General features: G+C 39.9%; 14 protein-coding genes across 14 annotated transcripts; 5 read left to right on the forward strand and 9 right to left on the reverse strand.

Moving 5' to 3' along the window:
* Positions 1-46: 46 nt before the first annotated feature.
* POM34 (Pom34p) lies at positions 47-1,147 on the reverse strand (the record flags this gene model as incomplete). Its single annotated transcript, XM_037286432.1, has 1 exon — positions 47-1,147. The coding sequence occupies one exon, from the start codon at positions 1,145-1,147 to the stop codon at positions 47-49; it is 1,101 nt and encodes a 366-aa protein (XP_037142327.1).
* Positions 1,148-1,702: 555 nt separating this feature from the next.
* Positions 1,703-3,160, forward strand: PSR1 (phosphatase; the record flags this gene model as incomplete). Its single annotated transcript, XM_037286433.1, has 1 exon — positions 1,703-3,160. The coding sequence occupies one exon, from the start codon at positions 1,703-1,705 to the stop codon at positions 3,158-3,160; it is 1,458 nt and encodes a 485-aa protein (XP_037142328.1).
* Positions 3,161-3,517: 357 nt separating this feature from the next.
* SOF1 (rRNA-processing protein SOF1) lies at positions 3,518-4,942 on the reverse strand (the record flags this gene model as incomplete). Its single annotated transcript, XM_037286434.1, has 1 exon — positions 3,518-4,942. One exon carries the CDS (start codon positions 4,940-4,942, stop codon positions 3,518-3,520), a length of 1,425 nt encoding a protein of 474 aa, XP_037142329.1.
* A 258-nt stretch (positions 4,943-5,200) lies between these two features.
* HG535_0A05430 (uncharacterized protein) lies at positions 5,201-6,886 on the reverse strand (the record flags this gene model as incomplete). The annotated part of the gene is made up of 1 exon (XM_037286435.1): positions 5,201-6,886. The coding sequence occupies one exon, from the start codon at positions 6,884-6,886 to the stop codon at positions 5,201-5,203; it is 1,686 nt and encodes a 561-aa protein (XP_037142330.1).
* A 207-nt stretch (positions 6,887-7,093) lies between these two features.
* On the forward strand, positions 7,094-7,594 carry IRC25 (Irc25p; the record flags this gene model as incomplete). The annotated part of the gene is made up of 1 exon (XM_037286436.1): positions 7,094-7,594. The coding sequence occupies one exon, from the start codon at positions 7,094-7,096 to the stop codon at positions 7,592-7,594; it is 501 nt and encodes a 166-aa protein (XP_037142331.1).
* Positions 7,595-8,329, reverse strand: SDO1 (guanine nucleotide exchange factor SDO1; the record flags this gene model as incomplete). Its single annotated transcript, XM_037286437.1, has 1 exon — positions 7,595-8,329. One exon carries the CDS (start codon positions 8,327-8,329, stop codon positions 7,595-7,597), a length of 735 nt encoding a protein of 244 aa, XP_037142332.1.
* Positions 8,330-8,567: 238 nt separating this feature from the next.
* On the reverse strand, positions 8,568-10,145 carry IZH3 (Izh3p; the record flags this gene model as incomplete). The annotated part of the gene is made up of 1 exon (XM_037286438.1): positions 8,568-10,145. One exon carries the CDS (start codon positions 10,143-10,145, stop codon positions 8,568-8,570), a length of 1,578 nt encoding a protein of 525 aa, XP_037142333.1.
* Positions 10,146-10,299: 154 nt separating this feature from the next.
* HG535_0A05470 (uncharacterized protein) lies at positions 10,300-10,875 on the reverse strand (the record flags this gene model as incomplete). Its single annotated transcript, XM_037286439.1, has 1 exon — positions 10,300-10,875. One exon carries the CDS (start codon positions 10,873-10,875, stop codon positions 10,300-10,302), a length of 576 nt encoding a protein of 191 aa, XP_037142334.1.
* Positions 10,876-10,957: 82 nt separating this feature from the next.
* PUF3 (mRNA-binding protein PUF3) lies at positions 10,958-13,021 on the forward strand (the record flags this gene model as incomplete). Its single annotated transcript, XM_037286440.1, has 1 exon — positions 10,958-13,021. The coding sequence occupies one exon, from the start codon at positions 10,958-10,960 to the stop codon at positions 13,019-13,021; it is 2,064 nt and encodes a 687-aa protein (XP_037142335.1).
* Positions 13,022-13,144: 123 nt separating this feature from the next.
* Positions 13,145-13,465, reverse strand: EMC6 (Emc6p; the record flags this gene model as incomplete). Its single annotated transcript, XM_037286441.1, has 1 exon — positions 13,145-13,465. The coding sequence occupies one exon, from the start codon at positions 13,463-13,465 to the stop codon at positions 13,145-13,147; it is 321 nt and encodes a 106-aa protein (XP_037142336.1).
* Positions 13,466-13,531: 66 nt separating this feature from the next.
* On the forward strand, positions 13,532-14,794 carry HGH1 (Hgh1p; the record flags this gene model as incomplete). The annotated part of the gene is made up of 1 exon (XM_037286442.1): positions 13,532-14,794. The coding sequence occupies one exon, from the start codon at positions 13,532-13,534 to the stop codon at positions 14,792-14,794; it is 1,263 nt and encodes a 420-aa protein (XP_037142337.1).
* Positions 14,795-15,003: 209 nt separating this feature from the next.
* Positions 15,004-17,175, reverse strand: TFG1 (transcription factor IIF subunit TFG1; the record flags this gene model as incomplete). Its single annotated transcript, XM_037286443.1, has 1 exon — positions 15,004-17,175. One exon carries the CDS (start codon positions 17,173-17,175, stop codon positions 15,004-15,006), a length of 2,172 nt encoding a protein of 723 aa, XP_037142338.1.
* Positions 17,176-17,805: 630 nt separating this feature from the next.
* Positions 17,806-18,999, forward strand: TYS1 (tyrosine--tRNA ligase TYS1; the record flags this gene model as incomplete). The annotated part of the gene is made up of 1 exon (XM_037286444.1): positions 17,806-18,999. The coding sequence occupies one exon, from the start codon at positions 17,806-17,808 to the stop codon at positions 18,997-18,999; it is 1,194 nt and encodes a 397-aa protein (XP_037142339.1).
* Positions 19,000-19,105: 106 nt separating this feature from the next.
* UBR2 (putative ubiquitin-protein ligase UBR2) lies at positions 19,106-24,721 on the reverse strand (the record flags this gene model as incomplete). Its single annotated transcript, XM_037286445.1, has 1 exon — positions 19,106-24,721. One exon carries the CDS (start codon positions 24,719-24,721, stop codon positions 19,106-19,108), a length of 5,616 nt encoding a protein of 1,871 aa, XP_037142340.1.
* Positions 24,722-25,589: the final 868 nt, after the last annotated feature.

Consider the following 25,589-nt stretch of genomic DNA (forward strand, 5'->3'; position numbering starts at 1 on the left):
ATACTGTTATCTTTATGTATTTCTAATCACAGAAATATGATAATTCTTACATTTTTCTCCTAGGGCATGGTGAATTAACCATGTATGCATATTTATTACTGGGAATGTAGCCAGTACGTCCTTCTGGGGTTTGAACACCGCCAAAATTATTCGGGCCCACAATATTATTTCTCAAACTACCAAATGCATTTACCTTACTTACAAAAGCACTTTGAGCATGTCTGTGTAGATTTAGTTGCTGGTGTTGCTGATTTTTTTGGGCCTGTAGCTGCGCCTGTTGCTGTTCCTTTTGTTTTTTCTTCAGTGGTGTCTCTAAAGATTTGAAAAGATATGGCGTGTTTGCAATTGTACTCCCATTTGATGATGAAACAGCCTCTGCCGGCCCACCGTTTTTCTCATTTGCCCTAGAATCTAGTATAACATGAGGTTTTGTTACTGTTGAAGGTCGTTGGATAATGAAGTCTCTCCTTGATATTTCGGGGTTTACAAGTGTATCAAGTCCCAGTAGCTCTTTTTGTGCTTCTGTTAGATTCAAATCATCGACACGAACTTTGGAAAACAGTCTCCACAAAGAAAGGATAACATTATACACCACAATTAGATGAAAGATAGTATCAACGTTCGACCAGTTGATCCACTTCAAAAGAAACGGGAAGTTCATTTGTAGATATCGTCTCCAGCCCATTAAATGATTTCTGATTAGCTCATCTTGCAAATAGCACACCAAACGTTCGCCATATCTAGTATAATCGATGAACAGCTTATAGAACTTTATTAACAAATCCCAAATGGCCAACGCCACTAGATTCACTACTATCGTATGCGTCTCATACTCTTTGTTAACAGTTCTCTCGGCAAGCTTCCCCAGTACTGGATTTTCGAAGTTCCCTAGATCTTCAGTCATCTCTTCATTCTTTTTCAGAGCAATCTCATTAGGAGAAAGTTTCGTATTCAAACGTTCGTCCTCCAGCGGAACACACTCTCTTTCGTAAGCTGAGTCATCTTTCAATAAAGAGTTAAATTTTTTGCCAGGATCAGAAAGTACCTTATTCCTATACAGATAAGGCGATTCCTTCACCATTCGCTGCCTCAACGACTGAAATTGCTCGCTCGATATAGGACGGGAGGGTGTACTTATCGATTCCATGGCTACCTCTCTGGACCTTAAAGTACGAACAACAGCTATCAACTTATAAAGCCATTACTGAACCTGAGGGTAAATAAGAATCTCTTCATTTCTCATATTCTCTTGCAGTCTGTCTCTCTGGCTTAAACGACTCTTCCGAAAGCTCGCTTCATCGCATGTGCCCTAAAGGCCAGCCCTTTTCAGAAAAAATTTTTAGGTTAGAATAAAAAGTGGCAAAAGTATACAATTCCGAAAACAGGGCTTTTGACTCTATCATAAACAAAGGAGGCAAGACATTTTTGAGTGATAAGCAGTTACCTTTCCAGGACTAGGTCTGTCTATTTGGTATTGTTAATATCTCTCTGACATAGCTTGATCACTAACGCCGTGGGGAACCCTAGGTGTATCTGATAGAAGACTTTGGATTGTCATCTTTTAAGTCAAAGGAAGGAGGGTTGACTTTACTGTTTTCGAAGTTCCCACCTTTCTTTTAGTTTACCCCCCTCATAGTCTTTTTACGGAGAAGAGGGTTTTTGGGACCATAGAAAAGCTCCACTTATCGAACAAGATATTCCGATGGGATTTATATCTTCGATCTTGTGTTGTTTAACGGATTCTCCAAAGTCAAAAACACAAAGCCAGGTTAACTCAGGCAAGAAAGTTTCACAAATCACCCCTATCAATTCAAGCAGCAAAAAATCTGCTATTCACTCGTCCCTTTCGAATTCATCTCAAAAGATGATTCATGGAACAAGGCCAGTAAACTCCAAAAACATTGACAAAAAGAGCCGGTCAAAGGAAAAGGAGCTAGAAAATGACAGAATCTATTCCAAGAGTAATGATAATGTAACTGACAAGGGCAGAGCGCCGACGAAGAAACGTTATAACAGCACGAATACCAATTTGACAAAGAAAAGAGGGCAAGCCATGAGGGCCCCGCCTATTCATGGCTTGGCTGAGATGGAAAAGGATTCAGATAATGAGAAGAAGGATTCTGAAAATGGAGAAGTGGAGGAAGTGAATGATGATGATAATGAGGGCAAGGAGACTGTAGATACGCCTAACAAAGATAAGGAAAAGCTTGACGTCGATGCTTCTAACGAGAAGGAAACTCAAGCAGTTTATGTTTACAATGGTGAAACCGACACTAGTACTGGTGGCTCTAGCTATGATCACCCACAGCAAAAGGCAAATCAAGAACCATTTCAGCCACACGCAGTAGGAACAGTACAACCGTCTATTCAAACTGAAACAACTTCCCCTAACCAGCCTAGATCTCTAAACGAACAGGAGCTAATTACAACAGTTCACGAAGGTGAAAATTACAGCAGTGCTGATGACACGGATACTGGTTTGCAAAAGAGATCGAGCAATAATGATGAAGAGGGCGACTATGACATGGCACCGCCCTATGAAGAGGACGAGGAATATTTTGATCTGACGGAACTACAACCTGGACAAACACATGCTATGGGCTTCAACACCTTACTTGCCCCTCAGGATCCAAAATTTTCTGGTAAAAAATGCTTAGTATTGGACTTAGACGAAACTTTGGTTCATTCATCTTTTAAGTATATAAGAACCGCAGATTTTGTTTTACCGGTCGATATTGATGATCAAATTCATAATGTTTATGTCATAAAAAGACCTGGAGTCGATGAATTTTTAAAAAGGGTTGGTGCTCTTTATGAGGTAGTCGTCTTTACCGCAAGTGTTTCAAGATATGGTGACCCTTTATTAGATATATTAGACAAGCATAAAATGATTCATCACCGACTATTCAGAGAATCCTGTTATAATTATGAAGGTAACTATATTAAGAACCTATCACAAATTGGAAGACCTCTTTCCGAAATAATAATTCTCGATAATTCACCTGCTTCTTATATTTTCCATCCTCAACATGCAATCCCTATATCCTCCTGGTTTTCCGATACACATGATAATGAATTACTCGATATTATCCCTCTTTTAGAGGACCTTTCGGAAAGATCAGTACCAGACGTCGGTAAGGTGTTAGATGTAACAATCTAGACGCGGCAATATAGACATAAGCCACTTTTTACGTGGGAAAAATGAGCATACATTTAAAGACGAAGAAAAGAATAAGAAAAAAATAAAGGGAAACATCCATAGGATCATGTTTACACTATGCAATGGGACAATGGAATACTTTATGATCTTTTCGATATGTATACTTTTTTGGAATTAAGGAAGCTGGATCTCCTTTTCCTCACGTATTCTAATCAAACAGTATTTTTTACTGCCTTTCAATATTGCAGCTCACAGAAAAAGTACTATACTTAAACGTATTATAAATTTAGATAAGAAATACAACTATGCGATTTTTTCTATTTCATCATTTAATGATTCTTTAAAATCCTTTGATTTTTATTCAGTGTCCTTTTGATCGTTTTCTGGTTTGCCTTCATATTTGAATACTTCTCCAACAATTTGTTTCTTTCTTTCAGACACAAATTGTGCATCTTTCTTTGTCCTCCTCTCGTTGTCCTCTCTTCTCTTTATAGATGCCAGTTCTGTACCCTTGATTTCTTGAGCTTTTTTAATAACCTTTGGAACATGCCTGTGTCTCGCGATTCTTCTGATTTCGGGCATATACTTAAATCTTTCTTTCAATTTATCGTCATATTCTAATTTGTTTTTCTCTTTCGTTGTCTTGACATTAGATCTCTCCCATGCCTTACTTCTCCATACTCTTACATTTGAATCGTCCGAACCACTTACAATATATTTACTGTCCATAGTATACTTGACTTGGAACACATGTTGCATCCTTTTGGTGTGGTAGATTTCACGAGAGTGACCTTGGTCTGTTTTGAATATTCTTATTGTTTTGTCATATGAACCGGTGACAATCTCATCACCTGTTGGAGAGAAATCTACATCCATCACAGCACTGACATGATCTTTGAAGACGTTTAGTGCTCTCGACATGTTCCTCATATCGTAGTAATATGCGTTATGATCTTCATTTGCTATTACAAAGTTAAATGCTTCCATTGGATTCCAACATATCGCATTAGTTCTTAATCTTTGCACAATCTTTTGGGTGGGTGAGTTTATTCTCAAATCATATAGAACAATCGAGTTATCACTACCTGTACTTGCCAGTATATCTGTTTCATTCTGATTAAATTTGACGCTAGTAACGTTGTCGGCCCCCCATGACAGATTTGACAGCGGCTTTGATCTGGTTGAGTCCCAAAGTTGAATTTCAGCACCACCTGTCACGAAATTAGAGTTTGATCTATGATGGTCAAGACCCTGAAAAGCGTGCTCACCATAAAACGTTTTCAAAAGCCCATCTGCCGTGTTCAGAGATTCGTCATCTTTTATGTTAGCGAAATCTTCGCTGTTAACAGACCAAAGCTTGACAGTTTTATCATCACCACACGATAGCATATAATGCTGATTTTTATTAGAAGCTAACTTTTGAGGACTGACGCAGAGACCAGAGATCATACCATAGTGAGCTTTAAATGAACAAAGCTCCTCTCTCTTTGACATATTCCAGTATTTGATAACACCATCACCTGAGCCACTTGCAATCTTGTTTAAATCGTAATAGTCTTTAGCAATGGTATATACACCATCACGATGACCATTGCCCATCTGGCCAACGAACGGTTTGGCAAACAGCCTTTCTAATTTCGTTGCATTCAGAGCTTTAGTATATTCACGAGCCCTTTCAAAAGGATGAAGCTCAGGGTTAAGATTACGAGGTAGTTGGGATTCTTGAGAATTTTTCACTGGAACGTAATCGTCAGCACTTCTATTTATCGTCTTTATCTTCATAGTTCCGCCAAAACGTGAACAGTTTAATTTATCCTATGTATACAAATGGAAAATGGTATACCAATAATTCAGAGGTATGGCCAAATATCACAGAAAACACTATTTATCCTTAAATATATCATTCACTAAGATATGTCAAAAATGCGATGAGCTTTTGTTAAATTTTTTTTTTCCGTGGCGTGCAATAAGACAAGAAAAAATGAAATGCCAGAAAATCAAGTCAATTTAATTAGTGAAAACTCATTTTTTTTGGTTTTCTTAGTTGGCTCGACCTACTTGCGACCGTTTTGGAAGTCTCAGGTTTTCAACAATCGGTTGACCTATTCTATCAATAACATCATGTGCCCAAAGAACATCTAAATGAGAATACTCATCAATATACCAAATTTTGTAAAGAGAATTTGACTCATGATTGATGAAATGATTAATCAACCTTTCTCCGTCAACCAAACGGTCCTGCCTAGGAATAAACATCATAAAGTGTGGATAATCTTTCTTGCTTTGTCTTGTACTATTAAGATGAAGACCTTCTGGTTTAGCGACTGGATTACCATCCTCGACCGGGAACCAGGTTTTGGAATCTGGGAACAAAGTACCGGCACCTTTTTTAAAGCTCATCTTATTATCCAGAGGACTTAACCACCATTGCATTAGTTTGACTGATATGTAAACGGGAGAAAATAAGAAATGACGATCCCTTAGAGGTTTATCCCACAGTGAATCGTTCCAATCAAACAGATAATTGAACATGACGTATGACATAAAGGGAATAATTATCACACCATTTGTAATTTTCTTCATCAAAAGCATCAATGGTAAAAAGGCTTTATTGCCAAAGATCCACGGATTATCAATACCTTTGGCCATGAATTTAACAAACTGCTTTTCATCTAATAATGGTCCAGGGTAAACTGCAGGAGCTAGCGCAACAAAATTTTCTAGTTTTTCACTTAGTTTAAAATCTGTTCCATATAAAAGTTCGCCATTGACTAGTCCCATGAATCCTTGAGTAGTTCCTTGAGAATGTGACATTAAGGTTAATTTCTCGTGCTTACATTTTGACAATACTGTTTCAATAAGTGCTTTTAAATCATATTGAACCATTTGATCCATATCCCAATCCCATTTTTTTCTTTTATCGAATCCTAGGGCACTCATATTCCATTTTGGTTTAAGACCGCATCTATTGTTACCTAGCCAAATGTCAAAGCCCGACTGATGGAGGAAATATGCCAGTGATTTTCTTCCACTTGAAGCGAACGATCCACTGCTTTGTAAAAGTCCATGTAACATTAGAATTGGGTGCAAATCAGGATTTCTCTCATTGTCTTTTTCTAAACTATCGGTATCATGTTTTAAATGCCATAAATCAATAATAAACCCATCCTCAGTCTCAACTTCAAATTCTTCTATCTCGATATTATATTGTTTATAGTAATATTTTAAATCAGGCACCAGTTTCATATCCTCAGCAGCTAGTACGTCTTGAAATGGATTATCTTCGAGTTCAGAACGATTCTTTTTGGTAAAATTTTTATCGTAGACATATTGATGATTTGCAAGGTTGTAGGTTGAATCAATGGACGTGTTTGCAGTTCCGATATCACTCAATGAGCTGTCATTACTATCTGGTCTTGTGTCTGTGCTAGTTATCGTGTGATCAAACTCGATATTATTATCTTCATCCTCTTCGACATTCAACGGTGAGCACGATGATACCGATAGAGATTGATGCCGTTTCTTTTGGCGTCTTGGGCTATGTGGTTCCTGTTTGGGTATAATGGTAGTCTTGGAACTTCTTGTATCTCTAAAATCGTGATGATGTCTAAAATGTGCAGTTACAAAATTGTGCCATAATGCCAACAAAGATAGCACCAGGAGGAAACAACCTAGTATAGTTCCCGATATTACTCGATATATAAAATCAGAGATTGCCTCCAGCATAGCGACGTTGGATACTAGAAGGGTGACTGGACTCGTTGTTTGATCTTATCAAATGTGATAGAATTGATCGAGATTTCGTTGAAACCTAAAAAGTCTCGCTTGATATTGTTTTTGTAACACAAAAAATAAACAGTAGAAAAGAATGAAAATGAGAAGATAAGACCGACAAAATCGGTAATAGTTTATTGTAAATTAGTCAAAACTGCAATGTTTTTTCGGGAGGCGAGTTCAAAGTTTCCCAATGATCCCGATAATAATGAACTAGACATTCTTGCCGTACATTTTAGCAACGAAATAGCTGTGCAAATCCGTTTTAATGGAGAATTAGATTCAACATACGAGATATCTGTAAAAGGCCTCAACGGTATAGGAAAGAGATTTCTTGCTGGTCATAGCATCATGGGCGATGATGATGAAGATGATATTTCGTTTGTGGGTGATATGGCTAACTACCAAATAGCTACAAAACTAGGCAATAGTAACGATACAAAACTACATGTTGTGTGCACACAGATAGCAGAATTATATCACCAAATAATACTTCCAAGGAATGTTGATGGAATGGGAGCATCTAATGAAGATGGAATTACGTCACGTAAAATATTAGTGACATTAAGTAGTAAGATTTGGAGAGACAATAATATAGGCAAAGATTTTGATAAACTTATTTATATTTTACAAAACATAAAAAAAATGTATAATATATGATTAATTAGAATCATCTATAACAGCCATATCAAGTACTTGAATAGTTCCCTTACCATCACATAAATTCACTAGATCTCTATAAGTAACTGGGTCAATCAAACCATTGAAAATCCAATTTATCTCACCATTGTTTTGAGGACTATTATCATTGATTAAAATTTTAATCTTGTCGATTGTTTCTATTTCTGCAACATTGAGTGAAATTTTAACTCTCATCTTTGCTCTAACTATAGGTATAATTTGCTTGGATACCAATAATTTGATCGCATCCAGTGCCTGAATCTTGGTAGATTTGTTAAGAACTGGACTAAATTTCAATTCATTCAAGGCTTTATGAATCATTGTTGGTGGATATCTTTTCTTAGACTTTGGATTTATACATTTTGCGCTTACAATAGTGAGCAATTCATTATTAATTTTATTTATCATTAGCTGTCTTTCTTTTTCAGATAGCTGAATTTCACCTTTTTTCATAATCTCTTCAATAATAGGATCTAGTTCTGTAGTACCAAAACATTTTTGTAGATCATCTTTGGGAGCGACTAAACCTTTCGAAACATTTGTGAAAACTTGGTGAATTTGTAGGACCTCATCTAAATCCTTTTCGACACCTTTCCGAAAATCCTGAACTTTATTTTGATAGCAGGCTATTTCGAATCTTTTCTTTGCCTTCTTCAACCTAACCAAAGAAACATTTGTTAGTTTAATTTGACCAGAAGGCTGATTAATTGGCATAACCCTACTACAATCTATGGATTTTTGAGTTGAACGGTACGAAATGAATACGCTAGTCAGCGCAGGGTTTCGCTTTATCAGGACAACACAAGATTGAAAAAAAAAAAAAATGCCATAAAAAAACAAATAAATATACCAAATATATCATATTTATAAAAGAAAAATAAAATAATTCAAGTGTATCGACAAGTGAAATTTTGAGAGTTCATAAGGGTTCATTAAAATGTGTCTTATTGGATTAGACAATCCATCTTTTGGCAAACATATCAAGTATAGCATGATAATGACCAATAACACCAAGCACAACGAAAAAATGCCATATTGTATGAGATGCACCAAAGTAATCGACCCACCAAAGGGACTTGAAAGAATGGGCATGGCAACAGCATTTCACTGACTTTGGATGTTTTGTAGGCGAGGGCCTAAAATGAATATGTTTATGTCTGGTTAAAATCGTTAGATCAGATGACAACTCAGTTTCTGTAGGGATGGATTTATCGACGATATAGTCAGTTCTAAATCTTTCTGGGATGAATGAGCCGTAAAAGAAAACACCAATCAGATACCAACCGAGCGATTTTTTAGTCACTGGTACAACAAGTGAAGCGGAAAATTTCCAGCTAGTTCTCAACGTTAAATGCAAGAAAGACAAACACCCCATTAGTGCTAAAAGGATGAAAAACTTGATTCTCAACGGCCTTGCTTCCGGCCTATCGAATTTTGGTGACCAGTTCATAAACACACCGAACAAACCTAAAACAGATGATATTGACATGTAAAGATATAGTGAAAATTTGTAGTCGTACATTGTAACAAATTCGGTCGTCATGATTGAAGCAGTGATGAGCAAAGTGATACCGGAGTAATCGACACAAGCGAATCTCGAACGCAGGTTCAAGATCGAAGTGCCATTGAAAGTATGCCAAAACATCGACGCAAACAAACACTTCATTCCTGCCAACAGGAAAACGAAAACGATCAACTTCGCCGGGAACGGGACCTGATCCGAGTTCCAAATCGCCGACTTTGGATAGTCAACCATCGCCAGGAAAATCAGGTACAAGCCGCCAAGCAAATGGGTCCAGATGTTCGACGTTTCGTTGTGCCAGCCGTACCAATTGACAATCGACAGAAAAGACCTTTTGTGTGAGCTGTAGAAACGATATCCGTTGATGATGAACGGATTTTCCCTCCACGCAAACGGCAGCTGGTAGTAATGCAAGTGCTGCGATTTCCCCAGCTCGCGAGCCGTGGAGTGGTTGAAAGTCTTGATGTAATTTTTCACGTCCGCCGACGCCGTTGGAAGCGCAACCTCCGCAACCTCCTCTATCGTGGCCGGCGGCGAGTCCAGCAACGTGAGCTCGTCCTCGAAGATGACCGAAGACGCAGCCGACGACGACGACGCGTACGCGTTGTGCTGCGCGCTATTGACCAGCGTATTCGAGTCCGAATACATCGAGTTCAAGTCCCCCACCTCGGCGTCCTGCTTGTGCAGGTGCCCGTGCTTGGCGTGCACACGCCCAGGTGAGCCCGGCACGCGCTCACCAGCCCTGCGCTCCACCGCCGCCCGTTGCGCCGGTTTCCGGCGCAGCAGCGTGCTGAGAACGTACTGAGAGTATCTGTTGTTGACCGCCGCCGCCGACAGCCGGCTGGCGCTGCTCAGCAGCGAGTAGCCGCCAGCCTCTGGCCCCGCGCCACCGCTGCCACCTCCACTGCCGCCAGCCTCGCCGACACCGACCACCTTCCTCTTCAACCGGCGGAGTCTGTTTCCATTGCTATAGCTGTTGTAGCCCTTCTGGGCCGCTGCCATCAACATCTCCAGCTGCACCTAATATGCGTCCTACACCCACAAGGACGAAATCTCGCAGTCTTCTGTGCTGCCAGCCGGGATCTCTGGTCGACCTGGAAGCCGCTCGAGCACGACCTGTTTATATTTATATGCCTGGGCGTTCGTTACGGTACCGCGCTCCTCAAAGCAGCACCACGCTTTTTCTTTTGGCCCCACCGTGCGGGACCCGAGCGAAAAAACGAAGGCGAAAAAACCCGAAAAAACGCCGCTGTCCGGCCGTGCGCGTGCTTTCTTTTGCCGGACAGGTTGCCCGCACCCGGTGTCCGGCACCGCGTGTCCCGGACAGGACCGGCCCTCTGTCCGGGACGCACGTGCCCCGTGTCCGGAGGCCGGGTGCCCCCGCCCTGCTCGGAACGGAAACTCGAGCCGACGTCCGCCTGGCTGTGCCCTTTGAGGCGTGATTGTGGCATTGGGACCGCATCGTGACCGGGACTGCTTGACTGGCTGGGACGGGGACTGGGACTGACCGTGGGTTTGTCGCGATCGGACTGATACTGTTTGGGTTGGAAGAGCCAGGTCGGAAGACCGGTCGAGGACAAGGTCGGAAGACCATGTTGCGTTGGGTTCTTTTGGCCCAGGTGGGAATATCGGTATACAGTGTTGCTCGAGGCGTGATCGAGTGGTTACTTGGGCGTTCGAGCGGTTGAGTGGTTGAGTGGTTGAGTGTTCGAGTGTTTCCGTGTGTACGTGTGTACATGTTTCAGAGTTTAGTGCTCAAGTGTTTGTGTTGTTTGAGTCCCCCGAGCATCTCATCTAAGTGGCCACGTTAAAGTTTAGTGATGTCGGTTAATGGCGTCTCCGATAAGGACCCCTGGGCAGCCCTCTGCCATTCTTCAAACACAAGTCCCATTCTGAACCAGACTGCGATGAACAGCAACGCCAACAACATGGATTCGGAGCTGGCGTCGATAGTGTCGTCGCTGAGCGCGTTGTCGAACGGCAACAACAACCCGGGCAGCCATCAGCAGCAGCAGCATCTGCCACAGCAGTCGCAGCTGGGCGGTTACCGCAGGTCGAGTGTGGGTGCGTCGTCCAACAACCAGGAGCTGGACGTGTACGCTGCGAGCATGCAGCCGCCGCCGCCGCCGCACTCGCAGACGAGGGCTGCGCTGAGCGTCGGCACTGCTCCGGCATACTCGAAGCAGCGCACGCGTCTCCTTAATAACCACTATTCAGCCAGTATTGCGGGCCCCATCATGTTCACCGAGGCCGTGGGTGCGGGCGGCGGCGGCGGGTTCTTCGAGAAATTCGGCAAGTCTCTGATTGAAGGCACAAGGGAGCTCGAGAAGCAGCCCAGCGAGCAGGATGGCCCGGCCAGAAGAGCGTCTGTCAACTCGGAGAGCCCGGAGGGCCAGCACAAAACCATCTGGAATGTTGCTCAAGCGCCCGTTTTCAAGCCAAACCAGGACACGTTCAATCAGTTCCCGCTGAGTTTGGCCAGTCAGTATCCCGCCACCTTCGAGTCGAACTTGGAGTCACAGCAGCGACCAAACCTGGAGCCCAACCAACAGCCGTTTTTCTACATGTCAAGCGATATTTCTGTCCCACCGCAGCCCGCGCCGAAGCCCCAGAGCGAGCCGAAACACTACAGTAAACCTACCAAGAAACAGCAGACGAACCCATATCTGGATGTGTCGAAAAAGTTTACAAATAATACGAAATCGCCCACGAGAATCGCATCGCCATCGCAGCCACATCAACAGCAACAACATACGCCGCACAACGCGCCAAAACATGCAAACATTACGTCGCGATCGCCACTGTTGGAAGAATTCAGATCAAATACAAATGAAAAGGTGTATTCTCTAAAAGATATCGTTGGCTATGTTTTGGAGTTCTGTAAGGATCAGCATGGCTCGAGATTCATTCAGCATGAATTGTCCGTCGCGACAAACTCTGAAAGGGAGGTTATATTTAATGAGATCAGAGATTTCGCAATCGAATTGAGCGATGACGTTTTTGGTAATTACGTTATCCAGAAATTTTTTGAATTTGGTTCAAAGACACAAAAGGATATTCTAGTGCATCAATTCAAAGGTAGGATGAAGTTTCTTTCGATGAAGATGTACTCGTGTCGTGTCATTCAAAAATCTCTAGAATATATCGATTTGCAACAAAGAATCGACTTGGTTAATGAATTATCAAACTGCGTTCTACAAATGATCAAAGACCAAAATGGCAACCATGTTATTCAAAAATCAATTGAAAGAATTCAGTTAAAACATCTTCCATTTATATTGGATTCATTGAATGGTCAAATTTACCATTTGTCAACACATTCTTATGGTTGTCGCGTCATCCAAAGGCTGTTGGAGTTTGGTAACGAGTCTGATCAATTGAAAATTCTAGTTGAACTAATGGATTTTATTCCTTATCTAATTCAAGATCAATATGGTAACTATGTTATTCAACATATTTTACAGCAGAATTCCAAAACATCTTTTGATGAAATGATCAAGATCAAACAAAAAATCATTGAAATCGTTTCAAAAAATGTTGTCGAATTTTCAAAGCATAAGTTTGCATCAAATGTTGTTGAAAAGGCGATACTTTTTGGCTCTCCAGATCAAAAGAAATTGATTGTTTCACAAATCCTGCCAATTGATGAAAACCATGCTGTTGATTTAAATGATAATTCACCACTGATCCTTATGATGAAGGATCAATTCGCAAATTACGTTGTTCAAAAGCTTGTTGGTGTTTCGAAAGGTAATGATCAAAAATTGATCGTAATCGCAATTAGATCATATCTCGAAAGGCTGAACAAATCTGATTCAATGGGTAATAGACATCTAGCAAGTGTTGAAAAACTGGCTTCATTAGTTGAAAATGTTAAAATATGAGACGCCCTTTCCTACCTTTTACTCATCCTATATTGCCTTATTCTTATCGCTACTGTGCATACTGTTTTGTTAATAATCCTGTTTATATATATATATATTATTTTTCGAGTAATTATTCAATAATTATCCTATTAAAGCATACGAAAATGTCCATGACATTACAAACCCTGTCAACTCTCTAAAGAATGATTGGAAAAATATCTCTTGTACTGGACTTTGGAAAAATTGACTTGGTTTGCATTGACATACCCATATACTAAACAAAACTCCAATCAAAATATAACTACCAATAAACATGTAAAACCCTTGAAGGGATTCAAACTGTAAAATTCCTGCACCTAGGCCGATCACCAGTGATGTAGAATCCTGGAGTTTTTCGAGTTTTTTTTTATTCCTGATGATATTCTCACTATCCAGGAGTTCACCATAGTCCTTAATTGCCATCTTTCTGATCAATGTGTCGTGTTTATTCTTGTGTACCTTTGCGAATGATCCCCTTTTAAAATAAGCATGCGCTTGTTCGCTTATTCACTTTTCGTTACTTCAAACTTTTTTTTCAATAAGAATTTTCAAATTTCATCTCATCGTCTATATGATGTAACAAATAAAGAAGAAATCGTGAACAGCTGCGCTATGCCATCTCAGTTGGAAGAACTGGTATCATTTTTACACTCGCCACAACCCGCTGTAAGACAAATTGCTCTTGATAATCTAGTAGGCTTTAGTACGGGTCCAACAGCCAGTATTTTCAAGTATGATAATTGTCAAGCCATCAAAGATCTAAAAGAACTCACAAAAGAGAAATCTAAAATTTTAGTTCAACAATCTGTCACCATACTGGCAAATCTATGTGGTGACGATCAACTGAGAAACTTAATTGCTAATGATCCAGATTTTTTACTCTATTTGACTTGGAAAATATGTGATCTAAATAATTCAAGTGCTGATATCATGTGTATCCTATTGAGTAATCTGGCTAAAGAGGATGTAATTACAATAGTTTTGGAATTTAGCAGAGATGGAGAAAATTTGCCACCGCTTGATAAATCGGTTTTTAAAAGTGATAAAGTAATGGATTGTTTAATGGACTGTTTTGTAAAAGGATACGATCGTAAATTGAACAAATTTGCCAATTTTGATTACTTAGCGTATTTCTTCGCTGATATTTCTCGTTTTAAGAAAGGTAGACAGTATTTCATAGAGTTACAAGAAAATGATAACGTAATACCAATCTCGAAATTATTGGTGTTTACTGAAAAATATGATTCTAAAACAAGAAGGGAAGGTGTTGCTTCTACAATCAAAAACTCTCTATTCGATTCAGAGACGCATGTGAGAATTTTGAATGATGAACAAATTAACCTATTGCCATATATTCTTTTACCAATTGCCAGTGCTAAGGATTCAGAAATTGACGAAGAGGATATGTTTAATTTACCAGATGAGCTGCAGTTGTTACCAGAAGATAAAGAAAGAGACCCAGTAACCTCAATCGTTTGCTGTCATTTGGAGAGTATTCTTTTACTATGCACTACAAATAGTGGGAGAGAATTTTTGAGAAGTAAATCGGTCTATCCGCTTATTAGAGAATTACATAAGAATGTTGATGATGAGGATATTGGTGATCTTTGCTACAGAATTGTCAACGTTTTGATGAGAGGTGAGCCAGAAAATGTTCAACTGGAAGAATTACCGGCAAAAGCAGCAGATGGGGAAGCAGATAAGGACTCTGATGAGGAGTCTGACGAAGAGGGAATTGTTGAAGTAGTTTGAGAACATACTTTTTACCCCTACTTTACACAACATTTTTTTTTTTTTAATATATAATTCATAGATTTAATACATTGTGTGAATTGTCATGAAAGAAAAGAAAACGAAAGGAAAGGAGAGGAGAAATATCTAGAAGCTTTAACTATCCTTGTAAACACTCTACTTCCTATAAACTTCATTCAAAAAACCAAAAACATTATACTGATAGAAATTTATTTTTTCAGTTCCATATACCCGCCGTTATTTTCTACTTTTTTACAAAGTTTTTTCACTATGGCAAACATCAGTTTCTTATTTTCAGGGCCAGGATATGTCTTTCTAATAGACTTACCAAATTCTTTGACATTAACTTGACCATCTCCAATAGCATCAATAATATCCTGTTCGGTGATTAATGGAATACTATCTGGTTCCACTTTAATCCTCTTACTAGCCACTTCCGCATTTGGTACCACTTGATCGACTTCTCTTTTCCGCTTCGCAGCTTTGGGGTTCCATTGGCCCTCCGGAAAGTTCTTAAGAATTTTCCTGTCAGCTTTCAATATAATAATACAGTCCTTAATACTTTTCAATCTTATCTGTGGCTCTTTATTGATCAGTGATGCTGATGGAGAACTGGACTGCTTTTTTGGCTGAAGTTTCTTTGTATTTGAATCCTCTGAATCTTCTTTCTTGACTTGCTCAGATTGTTCGTTATTCTCCATATCAGATTCTGATAAATATGGATTGATTTCCTCATCATCAGACGAATAAAGAGCGGCTAGCTCGGTTTTTTGCAGTGCTTTTTTGATTCTTTCACCTTCTTCATCTATTTTTTTCTCATTAAATAAATCGTCTTCTTCCTCCGAATGTTCTGCATTGTCACGAAGACCCATGGCATTTGCTTGTAACATTTCTTTTTTGATTCTTTGTTCTGATTCCTTGTTTTCTTGTTCGTTACCATCAATGATCGGTGCTTCTTCATCATCTGCAAACTCTTCATCATAATCCAACTCAACTTCTGAATTATCCTGATGTTCATCATCTTCTGCAGCTCTTCGATCTGATACCGCTTTGAGTCTTCTTCTAGTTCTATCATATCTTGTCGTTGTTGTACCTATATTATCTAGATGTTTCATTAACCAACGAGGTACTTCACCACTTTTTTTATCCATTCTCTTTTCTGCCTCATCAATTGTTAATGTTGCATATTTGTTTCTAGCTGTAAATTTGTAAACTTTATCCGCTGGAATCATAGTAAAACTTCCATCATCCTCAACACTTAGAAGAACATATGAATCTGAATTACCAGCTTCATATGAACCAACCCATGTATTGTAACCGTCAAAATCTTCCATAACCCATGGATAAAACTCTTCAAATCTAAGCTTTTTAGCGTTTTCATCAAGTACTCTTAATTGACGAGTTTTTCTTCTCATGTTTCCTCTCTTCGCACGTCCTCCACCATCTGGAGCGACATCTGCTAAGGGATCTGCCGTACCCTGTTCTAAATCATCCGCCACTTCCTCACCATCATATTTTACCATTCCGACTTTTGTAGGATCAGCAGCAGGCCCAGCGTCTTCTAATTTGGTTATTACCGACTTTGCCTCCTGATTTGGGTTATCACTCTCTGTCTTTACAGAAGCAACTTGATCGACCATGGATGGTGGTGATGTCGATGTAGCTGCATACGCTGGTGTAGATCCTGGCACTGATCCAATATCTGAGGCAACGTCACCAATTGCAGTGCCTGGGCTCATTACTGATGCAGATCCGGTAGGTGCTGCTGGGGTTGGTGAAGCTGATGAGTTTGTAGGTGCTGCAAATGTCGCAGATGCACTGGCCATCTCAGATGTTGTTGACGCTGCAGTAGTTGGTATATCTTTCTCTCCACCGTTTGCAGTTACACCGTCTAAAGCGCCTTCTCCATTGCCCATTTTTCTGGTTCCCAGTCCCTCTTGATCCTGTTTGTTCTTGTATTCTGAAATTTCCTTCTGTCTCTGCACAATTTCAGCTCTCGTTAACTGGAACTGCAAATTTCGAGTGTCCTTACGATGCAATCTAATAGGTAAGTGAAAATCTTTGGTAGGATTGATGATTTTTTTGCTTTGAAACTTCAATAGATGAGTTCTCATATTATCAAGTTCCTCTTTCCCCACTGCTCGTAATGGAAATTCATTATATTCGTCTTCAGTCTCCTCCTTCACCTTAACTTTCCCACCTTCCACTCCATTCTGCAGCAACAACTTTTCTGTGGCCTCCTGTAACTCAGGATCGTCTTTCTTGACCACAGGCTTTGGTGTAGAACCTTTCCCCATCCTTGATCTCAAGAAATTCCTTCTCATTCTATCAGGTTTGATGAATGGTGACACGCTGGATCCATTCCCATTTCTTCCAGACATCTTGGAATCAAAGTCAGCGATGAACTAGGTACTTGAGCGATTCTCCTCCTGCTGCAGTGCCCCTGGATGGTCCCTTGATAGTCTGTCTATTTAACTCAGAAGTATATTTCATATTGCCCATCTGCATTACGGCGAACACACGTCACCGTATACGAAAACACACCTAATAATATACAAGTGGTCCAAGATGTGAGTTAACAAGAGCTTTAGTGGGTCATTTTCTGCACTGCAAAATGACCAATCTACATCTGCAAAGTAGCTGAAGGTATTTGAAAGTGCCAAGGCAACGTATTGTTTGGTTTGCCGTCAAAGCACGACTAATAGTCATGCTTGTGCTTCTATGCAAAAATCTGGAAGGCATCTATGGTAACACCACTAATGCACGCTTCTTCCTGCTGTCGAAACTACTTGAGTCGGACGAGGCACCTGTGTACCTCAATTTAGAAGCCTCTTCATTAGTTTCTTGATGTTTCTTCAATAAAATTTTTCGCATGGTATCTTATCCGGTGAATCATCATAAAAAAAACAGATTCTATAGTTCATGTACAAAACCAGAGGCATCAGAGCATTGAGCAAAATTAGAGCGTATTTTAGTTTCATTTAAAAATTCAAGCTATTCAAAGTGCCAGGATGACTTCTGCAGCTGATCCTAAGACGTCTTTTGAGCTTATCACAAAAAACCTACAGGAAGTTTTGAATCCCCAGATTATCAAAGATGTGTTGGAAGTCGAAAAGAGACCATTGAAAATTTACTGGGGTACAGCGCCAACTGGTAAGCCTCACTGTGGCTATTTCGTTCCAATGACGAAATTGGCTCATTTTCTAAAAGCAGGCTGTGAAGTTACAGTATTATTAGCTGATCTGCATGCTTTCTTGGATAACATGAAAGCGCCTCTCGAGGTTGTTCAACACAGGGCTAAATATTATGAATGTGCCATCAAAGCTATTTTGAGAAGCATAAATGTTCCAATTGAGAAGTTGAGATTTATTGTTGGCTCATCTTATCAGCTAACGCCTGAATATACAATGGATGTGTACAGATTATCTAACATTGTGTCTCAAAATGATGCCAAAAGAGCGGGTGCAGATGTTGTTAAACAAGTTGCCAATCCACTTTTGAGTGGGCTGATCTATCCACTGATGCAAGCGCTGGATGAACAGTATCTGGAATGTGATGCACAATTTGGTGGCGTCGATCAAAGAAAGATTTTTGTTCTTGCAGAGGAAAATTTAAAAAGTCTTGGATATAACAAGAGAGCTCATTTAATGAATCCAATGGTTCCTGGCCTTGGTCAAGGTGGCAAAATGTCTGCTTCTGATCCAAATTCAAAAATTGACCTATTAGAAGAACCAAAACAAGTTGATAAGAAGATCAAAAGTGCATACTGCAGTCCTGGTATTATTGAGGATAATGGTTTATTAGCATTTATCAAACACGTCCTGTTGCCAATTCAAGAATTGAAAAATGATTCAGATGCTTTTGAATTTTTCATCAATAGACAAGAGAAATTTGGTGGTCCAATTACTTACAAATCTTTCGAGGATTTGCAGAACGATTTCAAGGACGAGAAGTTATCACCACCGGATCTAAAAATCGGTGTAGCCGACGCAATTAATGTACTACTGGCTCCAATTAGAGAAGAATATAAGACTAGTACAGAATTTCAAGAAGCTTGCGCTAAAGGCTATCCAGTTGAAACGAAGGTTAAAAAGGTGAAAAAAGTCAAGAATAAAGGTTCAAGATATCCTGGTGCACAAAGCGAAAGCGGTCCTATTGATTCCGTCGATAAGACCGCTGAAAAGCTGAATGATACTAGTCTATGAACTGGTATTTTAGAATTGTAGTAAGAAAAACAGTATCTAATTAGTCTATGCACTTTGAGTAGACTTGTTTTTAAATAAGAGATTCCTTTCTGAACCTTCATATTCTTCACATTGTTTCCCATCCACCCAGATCGGAATTTCCATCGGTCAATCTGAGGACAATGTGGGGAATCATGTTATCCAACATGACTCCGTTGCACAAATGTTCATACCGTTTTTCATCCAGGAATACTGGTGTATTATACTTGAAGTCTACATCTGGCTCTCCGTGCTTATCTAGATAGGGAGCAGAGTAAAATGTTCCTCTTTCGCCATATGACAAATAAATCGAATTGCTTCGAATCATCAAGAACATACCGTAAGTTGAAGATATGCTGCATTCGTTCCTCACATGATTCGTGCACACTCCTAGAGCATAACCGTGTAGGGAAACGGACTTTCGCAAATTACATTGTTTACCGCAAAACAAACAGAAGGCAATATCATCTTTCAATACTTTGTGCATGAGATTATCTTTTTCGGAGAGAAAGAAGTGCGATAAAGAGTGCGGTAACTTGACCAGCTGAACAGGCAGAGGAGAGCTAAATTTCATTGCTTTCAGTCTGGGACAAATTCTACTCATAGGCGGAACCGCAGGGAATCCCATTGTGGCCTCAAAAGCCTTAAGAGATTGTTCCACGTCAAATTCTTGCAGTATCTCTGACAATCTGGGTAATTTTAGATACAACAGCAAAATATCAATAGAGCTGGGGGATTTAATGAAAGGTTCAAGTTCCGTTCCAACGGCATATTGGGCATAGAACATTATGGAAAACCTTCTTAAGAATATTCCTAGAGAGTTTGTCAATAAGCCGTGAATTTGAAAGCGCAGATGGCATATACCATTCATGTATGATTCTACTTCTGGGCTGAAAAAGCTCACTACTCTAGTAAACATTTTCACTATTAGATCAACTTCAACCTCTAATCTTGTGGTATCATAGGGAAAATCGCTTATTGGTTGTTTTACCATTTTCCAGACTTCAGGGCAATCATTATAAAATTCAACTTGAAGCATTTCTTTCGCTAAAATTAACATATCCTGTATGATTCTTCCTTTCACTGCATTCTTAACCTTGCTCAAATTTGATAGACCAGCTACACAGTTGGAAGATCCAGATTCGCATTGATTGACAGATTTAATTGCTTGGTTTGCAACCAATAAAAAATCTGTGTCAATTCTCCTGAGCAAAAATTGCTGCCAGGAATATTCAAATCTCATTGACATATTATCTTGACGAATATGATGGTGCAAAAACAAAATTAACTCATTCAATAGTCGAAGAGTCAATAATCTAGGGCTCGAGATTACTTCCGCAAAAGAGCCCGATCCTGTCCTCGTCGCCAACTCTGTATTGCTAATCGTATTCACGAACAATGTATCCAATGCATTAAAATGATCTTTATTCTTTTCGGATTTTTCCTTAACCAGATCCTGAAATATTCGAGCTGCTTTTATGCTTGCCGAAAGCAGTAGAGACCGAGTGTCCTCTGAGATGCAACTGGCTTCGGCCTTAAAAAAATCACTGGCTGATCTGGAAATTCCTTTAGTCAACTGTGGTAAAAATGAGTTACACAAACCATTGCATAAGGGGCAATACATGAGTCCAAACCCATATGCTACGGGAACATTTTTTGTTGTTTGGTTGTGAGCTGCCCTTATTGTTTTCATATGATTTCCTAAACATGATATATGAGCACCGTGGCCACATGTTCTTAAAACGGCCCCCTCCCGAGTGGAGTCTACACGAGATTCGACACATGAAAATTTCATTCTTTCCATTTCTTCATCACACAGATTGGAGTTCTCTGCTGCCTGGCTAAACAGTTTTATGTGACTCAACTTGTTATCAAAGTTTATTCCATGATCGCATATATTGTTTTCTTGATAGGAAAAGAAGATGAAAGCATCCTCTTCATGTGTCATTTTACAAAAAACGCATGTTTCTCCCGGAAACTCCCAACCCAACGTCTTTGACGTCTCCAAGGACTCAGGAGATGATTCTCTCATGTACTCCTTTTCAATTGCAAGACTATTATTCTCGATAAACTGTAGCTGTTGCTTAGCCAATTCTCGTAGCATCTTTTCTTTTCTCGATCTTGCAAGTCTCTTCTTTTTTTCAAATTTACCATCCTTGGTTGCCTTCATTTCGCTAGAAGACCACAGAATTGTCTCATTGAAAGATTCAGTTTGTTCCTGAAGATAACTTTTGATATCTACGTGTGCCGCAGTCTTTGCCAAATACCTAAACACTTCTCTAATTTTACCATGCACTTGAGTAAAACACTCTTTCAGAAGTAGTCCATACAGAATTGAACCAATGCTATTGTAGTAGTAGAATTCAGTATCCACAGATGCAAATTCATGCCAAAATATTTTCATAAAATCATTAAGATTATTGACAACACATTGGTGAATTAAGTGTACTACTACTGGCAAAAGGCTATCATGATTGAACTTGTTAATTAACTCTAGAGTGCTTTTCAAAAACAATCCAAATGTATCCACCGAGGAGATAGCATACAACCTGGAGTAAGGTGTTTGCTTCAGAAGACCTATAACGTCTTTAGCCGGAACAAAGGTATCATCGTAGTTTATGTGCTTTTTAGATGCCATTGAAACTCTAATTTTCTTCTCAACTTCGTATCTTTTGCTCGAGGATAATGCAACATAGTACGGTTCGATATCTGCAATGTACTGCTTTTTCAAAGAGTACTGTCCGTGATCAGTCAATCCAGATGGAGGGGTAAAATTTGTGAATTTTTCCAAATAAAGATCAAATGCAGCATGTTTAGTGATATGTTCTGGTATGCATTCCATGATTTGTGAGTAAGTGCAACTTCTAAAGCACAGAGCATGGACAATTTCTGCCTTCAACGTTTTTTCAAACCCATCAACGCTAGATACAAGAGTTAGCGATTTTATTTCCGTCAGAAGTTGAACAAGAAGTAGTATGCATTCATAAACAATTGACACCGTAGTTTCACGTTGTGGATAATCTCCCACCGGAACTCCGTTTGACCAATGTTTCAAACCCCATCGAGCAATATATGTTACCATGAATTCGTCAGGATCCGCATGTGACATGCTAAATTGAACATTAAAAAGATCACTCATATATGTAAATTCTCTCATACTGTATTTTGTATACATTCTTGCTTGATGAGTGATTGGAGATCCATTTCTGACCCAAAATCCAACATTAATTTGCCCCAGAAGAACTAAAGTTGATAAGGCTGATTCGCACACGAATAGGGAGTCTTGTTTATCTTGGAAAATCTCATTAAAATCCAGATAATTCACCATATCATGCGGCGCAGGAGCGTATCTTCCACATTGACTCCATTGGAGAACAAACTTGAACAAATATGACATTGGATTGAAAAAATTCTGTGTATCGACGCCAACTTGAAAATTTATTATATTTGCGACATGACCGCAGATTTTTTCTTTGATAATTGGAAGTAAAGCGGGCTTATCTTCATTTGATGCAAAGCTTGACCATAAAAAAGTTGATGATACGGACTTTCTGAATTGTGCTAACAGTTGCAGCTCTTTTTTCATGGTCATTTTTATTAATTTGACTACAATGTCTTTACGAGTTTCTTTGTCATCAATTATCGAGATGCTTCTGATAAAACCATCGACCATGACCAGTACTGAGGAAAAGTAGAAATAATAAGATGAGAAATCGAAACTTTCGAATTCAACGTGCTCCGCAGTTTCACGTTTCAAACGTAAAATATTATTGAATGCACCGAATGACTCAACTATTAATGACAAAATATCATTATTTTGAAGTAATTCTAAAGGTATTGTATTGGTGGACATCAAAATGCAAATATCTTTGAAGCACATTATTGTTCTACGATTTCGTATTGTTTCATTGGGCAATTTACAGTCATGAGATAGGGGTATTGGTAAATATGCTAATAGATCATCTGAAGTAAAAGCCATTAACGTGAATGCAAATTTCAAAGCCCTTTGGACAAAGCAATTTCGTATAGCCAGATTTGCAGTGTCGGGATGTTGAAAAGTATATTGAGAAAAGATACTCATTAATGAAACTTTAAAACCTGTACTATCTGATGCAACCGTGCTATAAAGAACAGAGAGATAGATATCAAAGTATTGAGCTGCAAGGCAGTTTTTTGCATCATCTGTAATTGTAAAAAGTGAAGAAAGAACTTTCAACATTCTATATCTTGAAAATCTCGAAAGAAATTGCGTCGACTCTGCTAAAATATATTGAAATCTTGATCCATGCAACGGGTGAAACCTAGAGATGGTATTCATAACATTCGTATCTGCCAATCGCTTGTCATAATTTGACATTACATCAGTGATTTTTGGATCATTGATATTTGTAAAATTCCAAGGTTTGAACCATGGAAAAGTATCATGTTGTTCATAAGAGACCAAAAATCCGCCTAATAGATTTAATTTCGCAACATATGGGCTCAAAAAATTTGGAGTAAATTTTGCCGATCGCAGACCTGATTGCCAAGCATCTAACATCGATAATCGCAAAGCCTTTCTTCTTCTTAAGTCAACTGTTTCCTCAGTAGAGACAATATACAGCCATTCAACAACATCGTTAATTAATTCTCTTTTGAAAACATCCTCCATATTTCGAACATGACTATGTATGCCTTCTTGTTGCAAAATAGTTGAAATCTTTTGAATCTTGGAAATATCAGGTGATTTTGCAAGAATTACAGATGGATGACCATCCTCAAGCATTTTTGTTAAGCTTATCGCAAATTCTGCTGGCTTGTTAAATATTCTTGCTATCTTTGAAGCCAAATCCTTGCAATGAATATTGCAGTCTTCTTCATCGATCTGTACAGCCCACTTGCGATTATTTCCGATTCCATTTTCCAAATCGGTTTCCTCAGGGACACTCCCACCTGAGTCCTCTAGTGCAATTTTAAAGAGAATATTATCATCGGGCTTCCGCACCGGTTTTTTAAAGTTCACCACGGAAAGAGGTGCTTCATTTCGATCCTTGAAATAAATTGTGACATCTATCAGATAATCGAGAATTGTATTGAACGTATTCGACATGCAGGTCTTGGTATTACTGTTCGTGACAACAGGAGCAGGAGTGGCAGAAGCAGAAGTGCCGACAGCGTCCGCTTCGCAACTCCCCGACTGTCCCGTCCCTTTGAAGATAGAAGTGTCGCCCCAGTGACAGACCCTACCCTCCGGTCGAACAACCAGTTTGGCGGTATATACGTGACCTAAATGTTCCGCCCTATCGAAGCAGTACTCGCAAATCTCATACAAGGGATTCATCGTACAAGTGAAGCAGTAATACACCGTTTCCAGGGGGTAACAGAGCCTGCCACACATGCAACCGGCTGGAACACGGTGGTCGCCGCACGTTTCCGATAATGGCGGCTGCACTTTTTCTTTCCACGACACGTCCCTCAGGATGTCTTTATACACTCCCCTGCCCCAATTTTCAGATGTGAAAACGCTTACGATCGAATCCCAGTCAATCTGCGGATTGTTCCTGCCATCCTGCGCTTGCCCCCGGTCTTGGTCTGCTTCCAAAGAAAGCCTCAGCACTTTCCAAACGATATACCTGACAACATCGTCGTATTCGTGAGGAACCAGTTTCGGCAGATGAATCAAAAAATCTCTAAGGCTGTAGATTTTGCATTGGTCAGAACTCATTAGTGAACCCACAGCGCGTCAGAGCTGGAGTAGCAAGCGGTTGGCGATCTTTCGCAAACTCTGAAGAACAGATCTCAAGATGTCTTGATCCCCTGAGCCCTGTCAAGCCCAGAGTGTTGGCGGGTATTCTGTCCTGCAATGTTGTTGTGCTTTCTATCGAGTCTCGGCGATGTCTGCGAGCCGCCGTCGCCACCCCGAAACGAGTCCGGACACGGTGCACCGGACACTTGCAGTTTCAGAAAATGCGTATGAAACAGGAAACTCGAAACGTGAAATGCTGAAACCACCACTGTGAAACACGCCGGCAACCAAATGCAGGGGAAGCCGACACCTGCACCCGTACCCGCGCAACCGCCAAGTTTCCCGCTCCGCTGCCTGTGACCCGGGCACAACAGCGCTCCATTACCCGGAGCGCCGTGTACCGTCTACCTCAGCCACGGCAACAGGCTCAGCACACTCCTCCGGCGTCAGCACCGGACCAGCCTCCAGCTCGGCAAACGGGCAAGCAGCACAGATATCGATGGCGCTCCGCATCACGTGAAACCCGCGTGATATCCACGTGACTCTTTTCTTTTTCCCATCACCGTTCAGAACGACCACAGACGCAACTCCCTCGTTCAAGCTTCCTCTTTCGTCCCTAGACGATCACACAGCAGGAAAGCGATCGTGCAACTAGAAAAAAAATGGTCTGATACATCCCAAAGACCCTTTGGGTAATCGAATAACATGTATAACCTGAATAACCTGTAGTATGTTGGCAAAAATTGACAAAAACTGACAAAAGTGATAAAAAATGATAAAAAATGATAAAAAAAAAATCATCACATAATTTTAGTATTCCCATAATTGCAAAATGTTCTATCCCACA

This window comes from Zygotorulaspora mrakii, chromosome 1, assembly GCF_013402915.1.
Source record: "Zygotorulaspora mrakii chromosome 1, complete sequence".
Classification (NCBI taxonomy): domain Eukaryota; kingdom Fungi; phylum Ascomycota; class Saccharomycetes; order Saccharomycetales; family Saccharomycetaceae; genus Zygotorulaspora; species Zygotorulaspora mrakii.